Consider the following 13,901-nt stretch of genomic DNA (forward strand, 5'->3'; position numbering starts at 1 on the left):
CAGTAATAGATACGTCAATACATGGACACTGAAAACACAAAATGCAAGACCTTCTAAACTGAGACTCAAATCTTAGTCAAGGTAAATCAGGTTGTAATCTGATAATACTGCCCTTGGAAAAAGCACTTCAAGTTTTCTACAAATAGATCCTGAGTTGAGGGATGTCTGGTTTTGCATGCTGAGTCAGAAATACTTCAGGCTTCATTTCAACACACTGGGGACCAGCACACTCTTATCCATTTTACTCAGAGCTATAAATATTCAGTAATTCTGAGTTTCTGGTCATAGGTCTTAAAAATTAAGCATCTAAGCTTAATTAAAGAAGAGAGGCTCATTCCTACCTTTAGACTACAAAATGAATCAATTTTCTGTTTTTTTATTGCCTGTGTAGGAGAGAATGGCCATGTCAGAGAAGGAAACATAGGCTATAATTTATTTATGTGCATTGAAAACAAATAGGACTTCCCTTTGTTTTACTCTGTGAAAGATTGCTTACAGTTCTGTTAGCTTAAAATGCCATTCTGTGCTAAGCAAATAATTTCTGCTGTTATTTTTAAGGAAGAGTTTGCCATAACGTACAGCAAATTGGCTACATTGGCTCTGCAAACAAAGAATTATTATCAGTCACATACTTAATCAGAAATGCAGTCAATGCAGTTTGTTCTTTATCTAATTTCTTTTAAAGAAAAATTATCCAAAAAGGCCTAACTGGCAAAAATCTGTTTTATTCTGAATTTTTCTTCAAGTTTTTTTTCTTTGAGCTACAAGATAGGGAAACGTGCAAAACAGCTCACTAACTTCTAGAGCATGGTGCTAAATTTGGCCTTCTCTGGAAAAAGGAGACCAAGTGACAGCCTGTGAAGGAGGAGGAGAGAGCAATGATGTAGCTTATAAGTATATTTGTGCTACTTACCCTTGTGCCCCAATCCCTCCTTCCTAACGGCTTTCACTGCTCAAAAGCAGAATTACATTAACAGGCTGATAGAGAACAGACAACATGATATTCCTCACACCAGCTAGTCACTCTCCCTCTGTACCTTATACTTAGATATGGCTTGGCAGACAAATACGTGCTATCCTATCAGCTTGCCAAGTGAACTAATTTTTATAATATTCCCACATGACTACTAGAGAGTTGTGACTACTATAAAATTGAACAAGTCCACAAAGCTGATTGTATGCACACCAGTCAGCCTATAGTAACATCATCTTTTTAGCTTAGGAATGAAACAGCAACTCTCACAGTGAAGACGCCATACCCTGTTATCATTTCACAGCACTGACCAGTCTCCTGGCCTAATCAGAAACTATCCCATATCTATATTGCATCTATGGCTATGTACTGAATGAATAAAACAAGCTTGCCTTCCACAGCTCTCTGACTTTTGGCATCATGACCCAAAATACTGTTGCCTACACAGCTCAAAATTGCTAGCTGATGTCTGTAAATAGAATATTTTGAATTGGATGTCAAGACATTTTTCATGTAATAAAGTGAAGATGATAGGATATTAAACTTTCTGGATACAGTGAACACACTGTTGTTCTTATGTTCCCTTTCATAAGCCAGTCTTTTCTTCATTAAGCGGACAAATCCAGAGAATAAGATTTACAATTATTCTTTAAGACTAAAACCCGAACTTGGTGGTAGCTGGAATTCTACCATCTATCGCCAAGTTCCTTTTCAAAATGAGAAGGATACTAGAAAAGTTTTCTTCACCATTTAAGGAACATTCTGTCTTATTCCAGTGTTGCTGCAGTCAATGATATATTTCTACCATATTTTCCTTTCCTTACTTATATCACCCCCTTGTTATTGCAGGGGTGACACTGGAGGACCTGATGAAATTCATTGTAAGAAAAGTGCATTGTGTGTGGTATGTGTGTTTTAAGGGTATCTCCACTGGTGAGCGAAGACTTTGATACATATTGCAAATATACAAGTTAGACCAGTGATTTTCAAACTGCTGTTTTCAGGTCCTGGGGGGCCAAGGAATATTTGCAACAAATCCATGAGAAATAAATGAGAAAAACAAGCCTATTAGCAGTGGGCTTAGTTTTGCACTCTGCTTCCAAAGGAAACAGTGTAAACTGTTTCAAAACTCCTAAGCAAAAGATAAAACAGTCAAAATTCTGGAGTAAGTCTCTCTAATTGTTTGGACCTCAGTTTTCTTGACAGGAGGAAATGATGCCAAGTGTTAGGAATGTTTTTTTCCCCATATAATGCAAATGCACTGAGAAGGTGCTAAGGAAGGTCAAACATGAGGAATCTTCCCTTAATTTTAACTAAAATATCTCTTGGGATGCTTTAAAAGTCCTTTCTGTTCTGCAAGCTGACATCTTAAGGAATCACTGAAGAGGTTGTCTGTTGGCTAAAGGGTCTGATCCAGAAAAGCGCTAAGCATGCCCAGCTCCCTCTGAAGTGAACCTGAGTTGGCACCTATGTCAGGAGAAGCCAATGGGAGGTGACACTTCTCAGCATCTCAGGATCAGGCCGAGACACTAGTAAAGCAGCAGTGCATGCCTGTCAGCAGGACAGACGTGTCAAGCTCAACAGAGGAAAGCTGTGAAAGTAGACATGTTTTCATAAGAAGCATAGCGAAAATATACACTATTACACAACAGTGCCAAGTGCTGTTATTTACTTTTACATTCTGACATTCACCAGAGCCCTGAGGTGAATTTATCCTCAGCCCCATGTTGCCCAGTGTTAGCTGGGAGCAGATTCTCCCAGGCTCACTCACCTGCTCAGCTGTAGCATGGTAGTGGACTTTGGGATTGTTGCTGAAAGCCGGTCGATACTTGTACATGGCAGGTGTAGGAGGGCTGATAAGTTTGGGTGAAAGGCCACCTTCTGTAAAAGAAAAAAAAAGGACTTTTTATTAAAATGTGTGGACAGAAAGCTATCATCCCTAATTCCTTGCTATCCGTGGTCCTCTGCAAAGAGATCTGTTCTGGAAAGAATAAAATTTGCAGTACTTTTTGTGTAGAATTCCACCAAAATCAATGGGACCCTAGTGGAAATAACAGTACATTGCTGCCAGATCAGTGATCTAAAGAGAAGAAGAAACAAGGTATAATACGTTAAAGTGGGGTGACATATTTTGGTGAGTAGTAATTTTGCCATAATTTGAAGTACTAGATATTTGGGTTGAATTCAGCTACTAATTTTGTCTGAAAAAAGAGGGGTTTTAATAGCATCAAAGCTTTAATTTCACATTTTCATAAATGAAATAATTCAGTTTGTAATGCGCAAGCATTTCATGCTAGTATTTCTGATTCCTTAGTTCAAAATGACATTTTTCATTTTAAAATTCATCGAAAATTTAAGAAGGGGATTAAAAGGGTTTAAAAACTCTGTGAAACTGATATGAAATATCCAACCTATGCCTGAATGGAGCACTTCAAGCTGACTTTTCTCTCCCTTTACTGCTGTTTATTCCCCTAGTTCAGAACTCCTATAAATAGAAAAAAAACCCTTCACTCAGATCCTATTACTGTTTTGAAAGAATACCAGAAGCCTTTTAAAGAGGCTGAAATATTTTCTTATTAATAAAAATAAATCACTGATCATGCAACTATACCTTCACTGGTGCCCAGCTGCCCTTTTATCTCGGAGTACTTGCTTGGATCTCCTTTGGGTGGGAGAGGTGGTTGCACATCCATACTTTTATCCTCCAGACCTTCCAGGCTAATTTTAGACTGAAAATGACCAAAGAATCAATCATTACCCACAACTTGGTTAAATAACAGCATGTGTCAAAGTGCTGGATGTACCACAGAACAAGAACTACCTATACCTTTAATGACAAACATGATTTAGCATCCACTGCAGACAAGGATGTCATGTGTAAAATTAGCATTGTCATAACAAGCCAGTATAATTTTAAATGCGCTATCCTAGTCTACTTCATGCTAGCTAATATGTGGTAGAAGACAATGGTGTTTTCTAGAACTTTTTAGCAACTTTTCAGGCATCTCTCAGCAAGTAACTATGCAAAGAATGTAACAAGTAACTATCCACAAAAATCTTGCAAGGTGGCTTCTTTTGAATTCACTGCTTTTTATATGATTAAACAAATCCTTCTCTCCTTTCATGCCAGGAGAAACTGAAAAAAGAATAGGAGAGAAGAGAACTCAACTTCTGAGCCAATATTCATTTCACTGGACTACAAGCCTTCCTGCAGTCTGGAAGCTCAAAACCTCCTTTAAAGTAGAACAGCTGACCTGGTGGTACAAGGGTTCCCGCACAGTGTTATGGTCATTAAAATGAATTTGAACACCAAGAGGTGGTAACTCTTGGGACAGAAAGTAGCTATTGCAAAGAACAGCTGCCTCTTCCAAAAGATGCCCAGAGGCATTCTATTATAGAGCTGCAAAAAAGGCTGTTACTGGATCAAGAGCTGCTGTTACTGAACCTGGGTTACTTTCAGAGGATGAAGTGTATGACAAGGACTCAAACTCTATAATTTTCTCCAAAAAATGCATCATCTCTAAGAGATTCTCAATGACAAACTCATTCCCAGGCTTGATAATGCTCAATCAATGCTCTTCAAAAGCAGCGCTTGAAGGCTGCCTTACCTTGCTCCGGTTGAGGTTGGCTTGGATCCCATTGTCACTGATCTTCACTGTGATCTGTCGCTCAGATAAATCAGGTCTGAGGAAAGGAGGCTTCACGCTCACAGCTTGCTTTTTCTTGGGCTCAACTATGTACCTGATTAATTGTTCAACAGTCATCATTAAAATAAACAATAACCTAAGAACAAGGCATAGAGACAAGAAAATCTTCCTGCTTCCACAGTATGATTTAAGAATGTGTCAGAATCTAGGTAAGCAAACTCCATTTATTTCAATGGCTGTAATAATTAAAAAGCAATAAAATAAAAAGATCAATTGTTTTTTTAGTGAGCAAAAGGAGAGGATGCATTAAAAAACCAAAGCAATTTTTGAAGCACTGATGGACGAGAGCACAGTTCACACGAAGAGAGAGAGGCCTACCACCACTGGAAGCGATTTACTAGATCTTACCTAGTTAACATGAAACAGCTTCCCTGCAGTGGAAGACGGTGACTGGGGGAATAAGATGCAGCACATGGGGAGTTAACATGGAGACGATGATGTGCTGTCAGTTGTAGGTTACCACAGGATTACTTGTTTCTGTAGCATGTTTAGGTGTTCAAATAAATGCAGGTAAAAGAAACAGATAGGTCTACAGGAAGCAACAAATCTAAAGGGAAATGGCTGACTTTAGATATCTAATTTCTTTCCAGTGGACTACAATTCTGTAAGTGCAATTGAGCAGTGGCTGTACAATGCATAAATATCAATATATGCACAAGCTTTCCCTGTTTTATCTAGTGAATAGGACATTCTAGTGGTGATGGCTCAGTGACTTTCAATATACAGGACAATTTGAACAGGGCTTCACAGAACACAAACATTCTGCTTGCTGAAAGTCTGAGAATAGCCATGATGATAGTACTCACACCCCTCTCAATAGGAGTGTCTTCCAACTTCTAATATCTGGCTCTCTTAAATTGTCTTGGCCTAATTTTCATGTTTTGGTAAGTTTGAGAAGCAGCTATTCCAGTGTCTTCACCTTAACACATGTAACAGTCTTTTAGGACTTATTTGTTGCATAGCAAAGTGGGGGAGGGAAAAAAGGCAGATAATGGTGTCAGGGTCTGGAATTGCTCAACAGTCTGAAAATGCTCAAATAAGTCTTCTTGTAGTATGATTATTAACATATTTGCAGGTTGGACAGCTCAGCACCTAGGATATTTATACTCCCATCTGATCTACTGCATTATAATCCTGATTTCAAAATGTGAAACGATAAATCCATTTCCCCCAAAATAGAAAGCCATAAATAAAATCCCAAGTTCCATGATGTAGACCTCATTGAAAATCTGTTTTATGATAATGGAAGTGCCAGTAAGATTGAAAACCACAGCAGCCTTAAATTAGATTTAAGTCTTAAGGAGAAAGGCTGATTTTAGATTCCTTCCTTTTCTCCAGCAGACTAGAATACCTGGACATTGACTGTACAGTGCAAAAAGTCATGTTGGGAATATGATAACATACAGAAACTGACCTTGTTACTGAAATCCACTGGATAAAGAAGTTGGTGAAGACAAGGATATCAGCTCTTGATATAATTTGGCATACTCATTTCAAATAAACATTTCTGGGATGAGGGTTATGTATTCCACGAAGAAAGCAGGACAGGTTGGACAGGTTACAGCCATGCAACAGTGAAGCAGCTATCACAGAGCTCTGCCTTCAGGAAAATGTTTTGCTTTACTTCCCTGTTACTTCATCAATGGTCTTTCACTTGTGAGCCCAATCAAGTACATTTTCTTCCTCTGTCCCAACAACTACTCTACCTCCCTCATTCCCAGTTGACAGCATTTCTCTTACCTGGGAGCCAAGGGGCTGCAGAGCACATGTTCCACGTTTCCGCAGCATCCTCGGGTAAAAGGATTCACTCCCCCACGGAATTTACCTGTTACCTGGAAACATATTCAGGACAGTGCTCAAACCTCTGGTTACATAAAAGTCATCATCCAACCCTCAGAAAGCCTAGAACAAGTATGACTTGCCCTGACCCTACTGTCCTTCCCAAACAGATCATTTTTCTTTGAATGCTGCACTTCCCCTCTCCTGCTCTAACACAACACCTCCATCAGCTACTTCTAGCTAGGAAGCACACCAACGGAAGATCCCTTCCCAAAAGGGCAGTGAGCTCAATGTGGCTAAGTTTCAAGTGGCCAGGTTCACCTCTCCATGCTGCTCCTCCATTAGATTCGTGCCTACTGTCAGACAGACATCCTGTTTTAGTCCTTTCATTCCCCTCACTTCCACTCCTCTGCCTTGCCAAGTCCCCTCCAAACAAACAGGAATGTCAATTCAACATTTGTGATGTTGGATGAGAGCAATGTTTCCTCTCTATCAGCATCCCATCCCTAGCAGCAATCAGTACAAACCACCGCCTTATGTGGGAGGGTGCCAGGAACTCCCTGGTGATTATGATGTTTGCTTGGAAATGAGCTAGTTTAATAAAAGCCAAGACTCATTAGACTGGCAGGATCCATTCAAAGCTTCATAAGCATTATAAAGGGTTTGTATTCTACCGGCAGATACTTGGAAGTAACCATATGGGGATAAATACCAATAAAGCCAGAGAGATTAATAGTGGTTGCCATTAAAAGCATTACTGTTGCTGTTTGCAAGTAATGTATTTTAATCAACTCATAGTTCTGATCTAGCAACAAGTTTACAGAGTACCAGAAATACTTTAATTACTTGCACATAAAATAATGACGATTAAATGATTTTGCAATATATTATGCTGGCCTCTGATATAACATAAAACTCTTTAAAAGGCCAAGAGAGAAATGTTGGAAGTTCTGAGTGTTGGAAGAGTAACCTGATGACTAAAACATGGGCCTGGGACATTTGGCACATCTGCATTCAATCCTGGGCTTAAGCTGACTTGTGCCAGATGCTGGCAAAGCACTTCATACTCTGTGCCCATTTTCTCAAAAACAATATGAAAATAAAATTTCTCTAACTCACAGATTACATTACTAATTATACCAATTTGGTTTCTAAAGTAGTTTAAAATCCACTGATAGAAAGCAGTCTCAGAAGGAAGGATATTTATTTACTCTATTCAGAAACTAAAAATACTAGGATATGAGCAGATGTTGGGTTATGGGTTATTTTGATTCCATAAAAGACTTTCAGAGGCATTCAGAAAGCTCACAAACATCTAAACTCAGCCACTATGCACTCCTAAATCACAGTCTGCCTACTATGAATGCTCAAAACTTATGAACTCCAGAATGAACAAATACTAAAAATATACAGTAAAACACCAGAAATGTCTGTACCACTGGCCTATAAAATGTACTGGGAAAAGAGGACAAGTGTAGCTGAGCATATTGTAACTGGAAAGCTGGCAGCAGATAACAGTGTGAGAAAAGAGAATCAATACTGAGACTGAAGGAGAAAAGTGAACGTTTTAAAACAGTGGCAAAGCCAGGAGCAGATCTCATATCCATCACTCCTGGTCTGGTGCTCTAATTACTTAGATATGCTTCTTTTGAAAGGGACCTGAAGGCTGGGAACATCCATCCTCCAGTTACAGACAGGCAGTACATATGACTAAACAGAAATTAAGACCAGATTATATTTAATTTTCAGAAAATGGCATGGGAAGATGGATTAATCTCAAGTGGTTTGGTAGCTCAAGAAAACAAACCAAGCTAGGATGCATTTTCCAATAGTTATTTCAATCAAGTTAAATGCAAAATTCTCAGCCTTCCTAAATGTTAGTGTAGCCACAAAGTCAAGAAGATAAATTTTACTTTTTTTTTAAATTTAAATCTTTCCTTCCTCCTCAGCCTAACATTTTCATGGACAGTTTTCATCACTGCACAAAGACAACCCTAAGGCAGACCATGATTTGGGCTATGAGACTGAAATGCCCTGGGTTTCATGCTACTGTTGTTAGCACTATCAAACCTAATACTTGGCCAAAATCAATTTTAAAATGAAGAGCAGCTGATTCCAAGGACAGAGAAAAGCATTTAAAGATCTACAGCTATGGTAAGCCTGCTTTGTTCAAAGGCCATGTTAGGCAACAATTCAGGATGACTTCAGATTCTTTGCTTAGGTAAACCTCCCACACTATTCTGGATAAAAGTTTTTATTGTCTTTTGTGGGATAGGAAACAATCCCATCCTAGTTTATGAAGGGCTGGCCTCAGACAGATGTCTTCAACTCTTACAGTCTGCACAGCAGTCATACAAGCTACATAAGCATGAAGCCATCAGCCTGCAGGACAGCCAGAACAGCACACAGCTCAGCATGAGCTAGAGAGCACCCATAGATGCAAGAGCAGTAAAAAAGCATTTGAAAAAAAAGAAGTGAAAAAGAAGTGTGATGTGGAAAAAAAAGTGAAAAAAACCCAGATGTGTGAGGGCTGCTTTGGAGCTGGAGCTGTGAAAGCACACAATTAATTAGCCTTGGGAAGAAAGCTGAAAATGCTGTGTGCAGCTGACTGGCACACTGTGTGACCCTGTGTCAAGCTTTCTAACTAAGCCATGCCTTACAAATGGCAGAGGCATGCCATCGATCCCATGACTAAATCTCTATCGCCCATATCATGCTATTAATATGCACATGCATATAGGTCTGGAACGCTCACATAGGGGCTGTGGATTATATACATTTCAGTAACTGTAGGGGAACTAAAGTTTTACAGGCTTTTTGGCACAAGATGTCATGTTGGCACTTGGTTTGGAGAAGCAAAACAAGTTAGGCCCAATAGCCTCTGCGTGTGTGTGCACATAAGAATGAGAACAAGAGAGAGACAGAGAGCGAGACAAAGAGCTAGCTCAGATCATATTATGTGCAGTGTGGGTTAGCTGGGGGAGTTCAAAATATCAGCAGACAGGGCAAAAGCATGATTTAATCTTTTCCTTTCTTCCTTTCATTCAATCTCATGATTTGTTCAGTCTGACTCATAAAATCTGAACTGGGGTTGACGGTACTCACCACATAAAACCTATTTCAAGGCCATGAGCAGATTTTAAATGGTAAATAAGCCTGGGATGCTCCTTTGTGGTTAGAAGGGGGAAATCTTTGCTTGTAATGCATTCAAGAAAAAAATCTGAAAATAAAAAACTAGGCAATCTTCCTAGATCTTCACAAAACCTCCCATAACAAGTGTTACTGCTGAGATTTTGATCATTTTTTGCTTTACCCAAGCTGACTTGCTGACTTTCCTTCCCAACTCAACATCTTAGCCACAAACACGGAGAAAGGATTGCTTCTTACCTGTTCATTTGTTGTGCGCCCTCGGGCCACCAGAACAATATGGAAGCCAGTGAGACCAATGACTGGAATAAAGAATAACCCAGCTACGCACATGACAGCCATTCTGTATCCAGGAGTTAAGGAAACTGGGATGAATGAAGGGGAGAAGAGGCTACGAAGGAGAGGGAGAGGAAAAGGAGAAAAAAAACCCACCTTGAAAATAGGCAGGGTGTCCCTCACCTTTAATTAGGCTAACTAAATTTTATCTCAAAGTCAAGTCCATCTCCTCCTAGCCTGGGTCCTTATCCTTGAGATGGTTAAAAAATAACGTGAACTCATTGATTCTGGCTCTAACCATCTTGTGAAGACCATTCTGCACTAATCTATCAACAGGAGTAGCACCCCTCAGAGCCAGGGGTTCATGTATTACACCAGCATGCAGCAGGGCTGCTTCCAGGGCAAACTCTAATTTAAAATACAGTAACTGTATTTAAACCCCTGTTTTAAATACAGTAAATAGTACCCAGCAGTTTAGAGTCACACCCAATTGGAAGTAAAATTTGGGGAGGCAGCATATGCTTCTGCTGGGTTGTCATGGCAAAGATTGAGATGGACGAAAGGTCAGCTATAGTTTTGGGGGTAACTGATGGTTATACAGGTCAGACAGGTACAGAGGGAAACCTCCACTAAGCATTTACAGGGGAAGAGCAATGCGGGATGAGGAGAGGAGTAGATGTCCACCAGTTCCTGGAAGACAAATCTTGAGATTCATTCTTTCACATTTTCCTCAAGGCCACCTTGAGCCTTGAAAGACCAAGAAGAAGGATACGTAATGGCAGTATGAGCTGCTCCCAGCTTTTCCATATGGTTTAATACAAAGATGAGCCCAAAGGTGAATACTCCAACCATGTGTGTGCTTAAGGACAGCAAGAAGAGAAAAAAATAGCGGTAGTTCCTCCGTCCTATGCAATTGTTGACCCATGGGCAGTGATGGTCAAAATCCTTGTAAAGAAAGGGAGACACAGGGAACAATATCCAAGTGGTGAAAGGAAATACATTGTCTTAGAGATAAATCTAAACCACCATCGTGTAATATTATATCAGGCTATCAGCTGTTTGCAGTTTTACAACATGCTACACTCTCTTCTTAGGACCAAGTGGTTTCTGTATCTATGGATGGAGAGGTACTTGAGTCTTTATGAGGTTCGAAGAGAGGATATAAAAAAATAAAAACCAGGCTATTTATCTCCTAGCAGCAGAAGCACTAATTTTTTATCTTCCTTAGCATGAGGAGTCAATTACAATGAAGTTCTCATAACCTAGAATGTTTTGAAGATGTAATACTGCTGCAGAATTCTCACCCTACATTTCTGTATTTACACAAAGCTGAATTAATCCAATTTAAACAACAGACATCACAAAAGATACTTTTTTACCAAGCAGGTCCCCAAAGAAAAGCAACATCTGGATGAGACACAGGCAAAGTTCTGCACAACTTCATCAATAGTTATGAACCCAAACCTAACTATTTGTCTCAGTCAAAAGTTCCAAGTCCCTCATACAGTCAGATCCCTTTTAACAGGAGATTTAATAATGAGGGCAAGCCACAGACACCTTTCAAACGCCTTTACAGTTTTATAAGCATGTAAATCCACTGTCTTCAGTGGGATTATTCTTGATGTGAAGACAAAATCAGGTGCAAGAAATTAACCCTTCTTATTTCTGCATTCTTCAGAACAGATACTACACACTCATTACATCAACAAATGAATTTTTTATTCTTTGTTTTGTGGTAATGCCATTTTTAAATATTCCTCAATGATGACAAAGGGGGGTTTGTATTTTTAAATTGTGCACAATGTATTTATCAAAAATTTACAAAATCCAAGAAAATGGATCAGAGCTTTCTCAAAGCACACTCAAAAATGACAGGGGCAATTTAATAAAGATAATTTCAGGCTATATCTGAAATGCTGACATAGCATATGTCTATTATGCAAATCTGGTTGTATGCAGCCCCAAATACCTATCCATTATGAAAGTATATAAGTACCCACTGCAAACGCTTCAGTAAAGAAAACAAAAATCTGACTACTTTTATCACAGATTCATTTTCGGGTCCCTCTGGTCACAGCAGGCTTTAAGTTTTAACTGACTTGATTTCTGCAAGTGTTGTCAGCTTTTGTTATTTGTTCATTTTTATCAAATTAGCTCAAAAGTTTTATATTTGGGATAAGAATTTTTCTCGCACATTCTAGACAGAAAGTGAAAAGATGTGAATTACAACCCTGAATGGGTTCCACACGGAGAAGCCAGTAGAGTCACTCCTATCACTGTCTCCAAGCTCTTCTAGAATAGACAGGTGAGTGCGAAACAAGCATCACAAGAATCAATAAAGCACGCTGTTTAAGACCACGATTTATTGATTCAGAAGTCATTAACGCTTTTTGCCTATATACCTCCACAGCAGTCATAATTTAATTATACAAGCAGAGCTTCTTACTTGCCCACCAGAATAGTAAGGAACATTTAACCAATCTGACCATCAATAAAACTTCTGGAGAGCTAGGCAGAGTCACCTTGTGTTCTGTTATTTTATTTAGGTTACTTTTGGATTCTCTCCCATTTTGATTTCTGCTGCAGAACTGACTCCCATGGAGGCCTTATGGCAGCACGAAATTGCAAGTGTTTATACCAGTGAGTTTTGAGCAATCTTTTTGTGAGAAAACTTCATTTGTTGAAAATGAACTTTCATGCTGAGCCACTGGGGAGGGCAGAAGAAAGAAATTCCATGGAACAACTGAGAATTTACCATTATCTAAACAATCCTCAGGATCTAGAATTAGTGAAAACATTTATGTTTTAAGACTAGGAATATACAACTCAGATTTTCTAAAAAAAATCCAGCTCTATTCAACAGTTCACAGCAGTCTAAAGAAATTGTGTGACACAACTTACGAATAGCTGTGGCTATTACCCTCTACTCAGGGACCTCGGCAGCTCCTTACTCCCCATCTTCTCAAATCCCACATCCTTCTAAGGCCTTCCACAACAGGATAGCCTTGTCTTATTTATCAATGGTTACTAGGCACAGCACTGCTTCCAGATAATCATAACTTAGATATATATTGCCCTGAAGGAGAAAATGACTGACACAAGATAAACCCAGACAGTCTTTCTCTCACACGTAACTGTGCTGCTTTCTTTGGGACTATTCCCTTGCTTAGGGCAAAGAGGATTAGGACAAAGATGGTCTCTACAGCATTCCAGCTGACTCTGGTATTTTTTCCCTTTCTAATTAGTAATTCCTTTCATTTTAATGGCACAGCTGAATATATTTTAGACATATTAAAGATTTCACCTTTCTATTGGAAAAAAAATAGACCTTGCAGCAGAAATGATCCTTAAAAAGTAGAATTTTTAGCTCCACAATAAAAAATTCCCCCTGGCAATACACTGCTGTGGATACAGCACTCTCTACTTACAAGTCTGGGAGATGTTTATAGCCTAAAAGCACATCTTACTGTTTGGGGGTTATTTTTTAAAAATCCTGTGTGCCTCACCAAGACCCTAGGGCTATCAAGAAACATGAAAGTCCCATAATTCAGAAAGACCAACATTAGAAATGTGAATGAGTTCATGCTCTGAGCTGGGGTGTTGAAACAAACATGGGGTCCTTCCATTGACTGGAGAACCACTTGCTGAATTCTGAGTTTGGTTTTCCTAAAGCTCACACACCATTCTAGCTTCTCTGCTTGTCCACTAATGTACGCACCAGTTTGTTCCAAATTAAATGATGAGCCCTAAGGTCACACATGACAATGGTTCACCCTGAGTTTTCTGCTCTCCTGAACTCTGCCTCTGCATCAACTCTTCCATTCACCCCTTTTTTAGATTCACGACTTCTTAGCTACTCCAAGGAAGACATAGCGAGCACTATAAATTTTTATTCTAATTATCACTGGCAACAAATCTGACATCAAACATTACTGCATATGTAACAGACATCATAACTGAGGGCTATCTTTCAAATGGTACTAATTAGTAGGAGTCCATCAACAAGGCTACAGCTGGGA

At 39.2% G+C, this 13,901-nt stretch overlaps 1 protein-coding gene across 6 annotated transcripts in view; it reads right to left on the reverse strand.

Annotated features, from left to right (window-relative positions):
* Positions 1 to 13,901, reverse strand: part of ZDHHC8 (zDHHC palmitoyltransferase 8) — a 141,799-nt gene that overhangs the window by 28,988 nt on the left and 98,910 nt on the right. For all 6 annotated transcript variants that reach the window (XR_012652327.1, XR_012652326.1, XR_012652324.1 and 3 more), the window contains exons 4-9: positions 10,655 to 10,827; positions 9,847 to 9,949; positions 6,421 to 6,512; positions 4,582 to 4,714; positions 3,585 to 3,702; positions 2,745 to 2,854 (exon numbers count right to left, since the gene is read on the reverse strand). Coding sequence is in view for 1 of the 6 variants with exons in the window: in XM_075041510.1 (XP_074897611.1) it covers positions 2,745 to 2,854; positions 3,585 to 3,702; positions 4,582 to 4,714; positions 6,421 to 6,512; positions 9,847 to 9,949; positions 10,655 to 10,827 (729 nt within the window). In the remaining 5 variants the exon portion in view is untranslated. The remainder of the gene's footprint in view (positions 1 to 2,744; positions 2,855 to 3,584; positions 3,703 to 4,581; positions 4,715 to 6,420; positions 6,513 to 9,846; positions 9,950 to 10,654; positions 10,828 to 13,901) is intronic.

The sequence above is a fragment of the Buteo buteo genome, chromosome 11 (assembly GCF_964188355.1).
Source record: "Buteo buteo chromosome 11, bButBut1.hap1.1, whole genome shotgun sequence".
Lineage (NCBI taxonomy): Eukaryota > Metazoa > Chordata > Aves > Accipitriformes > Accipitridae > Buteo > Buteo buteo.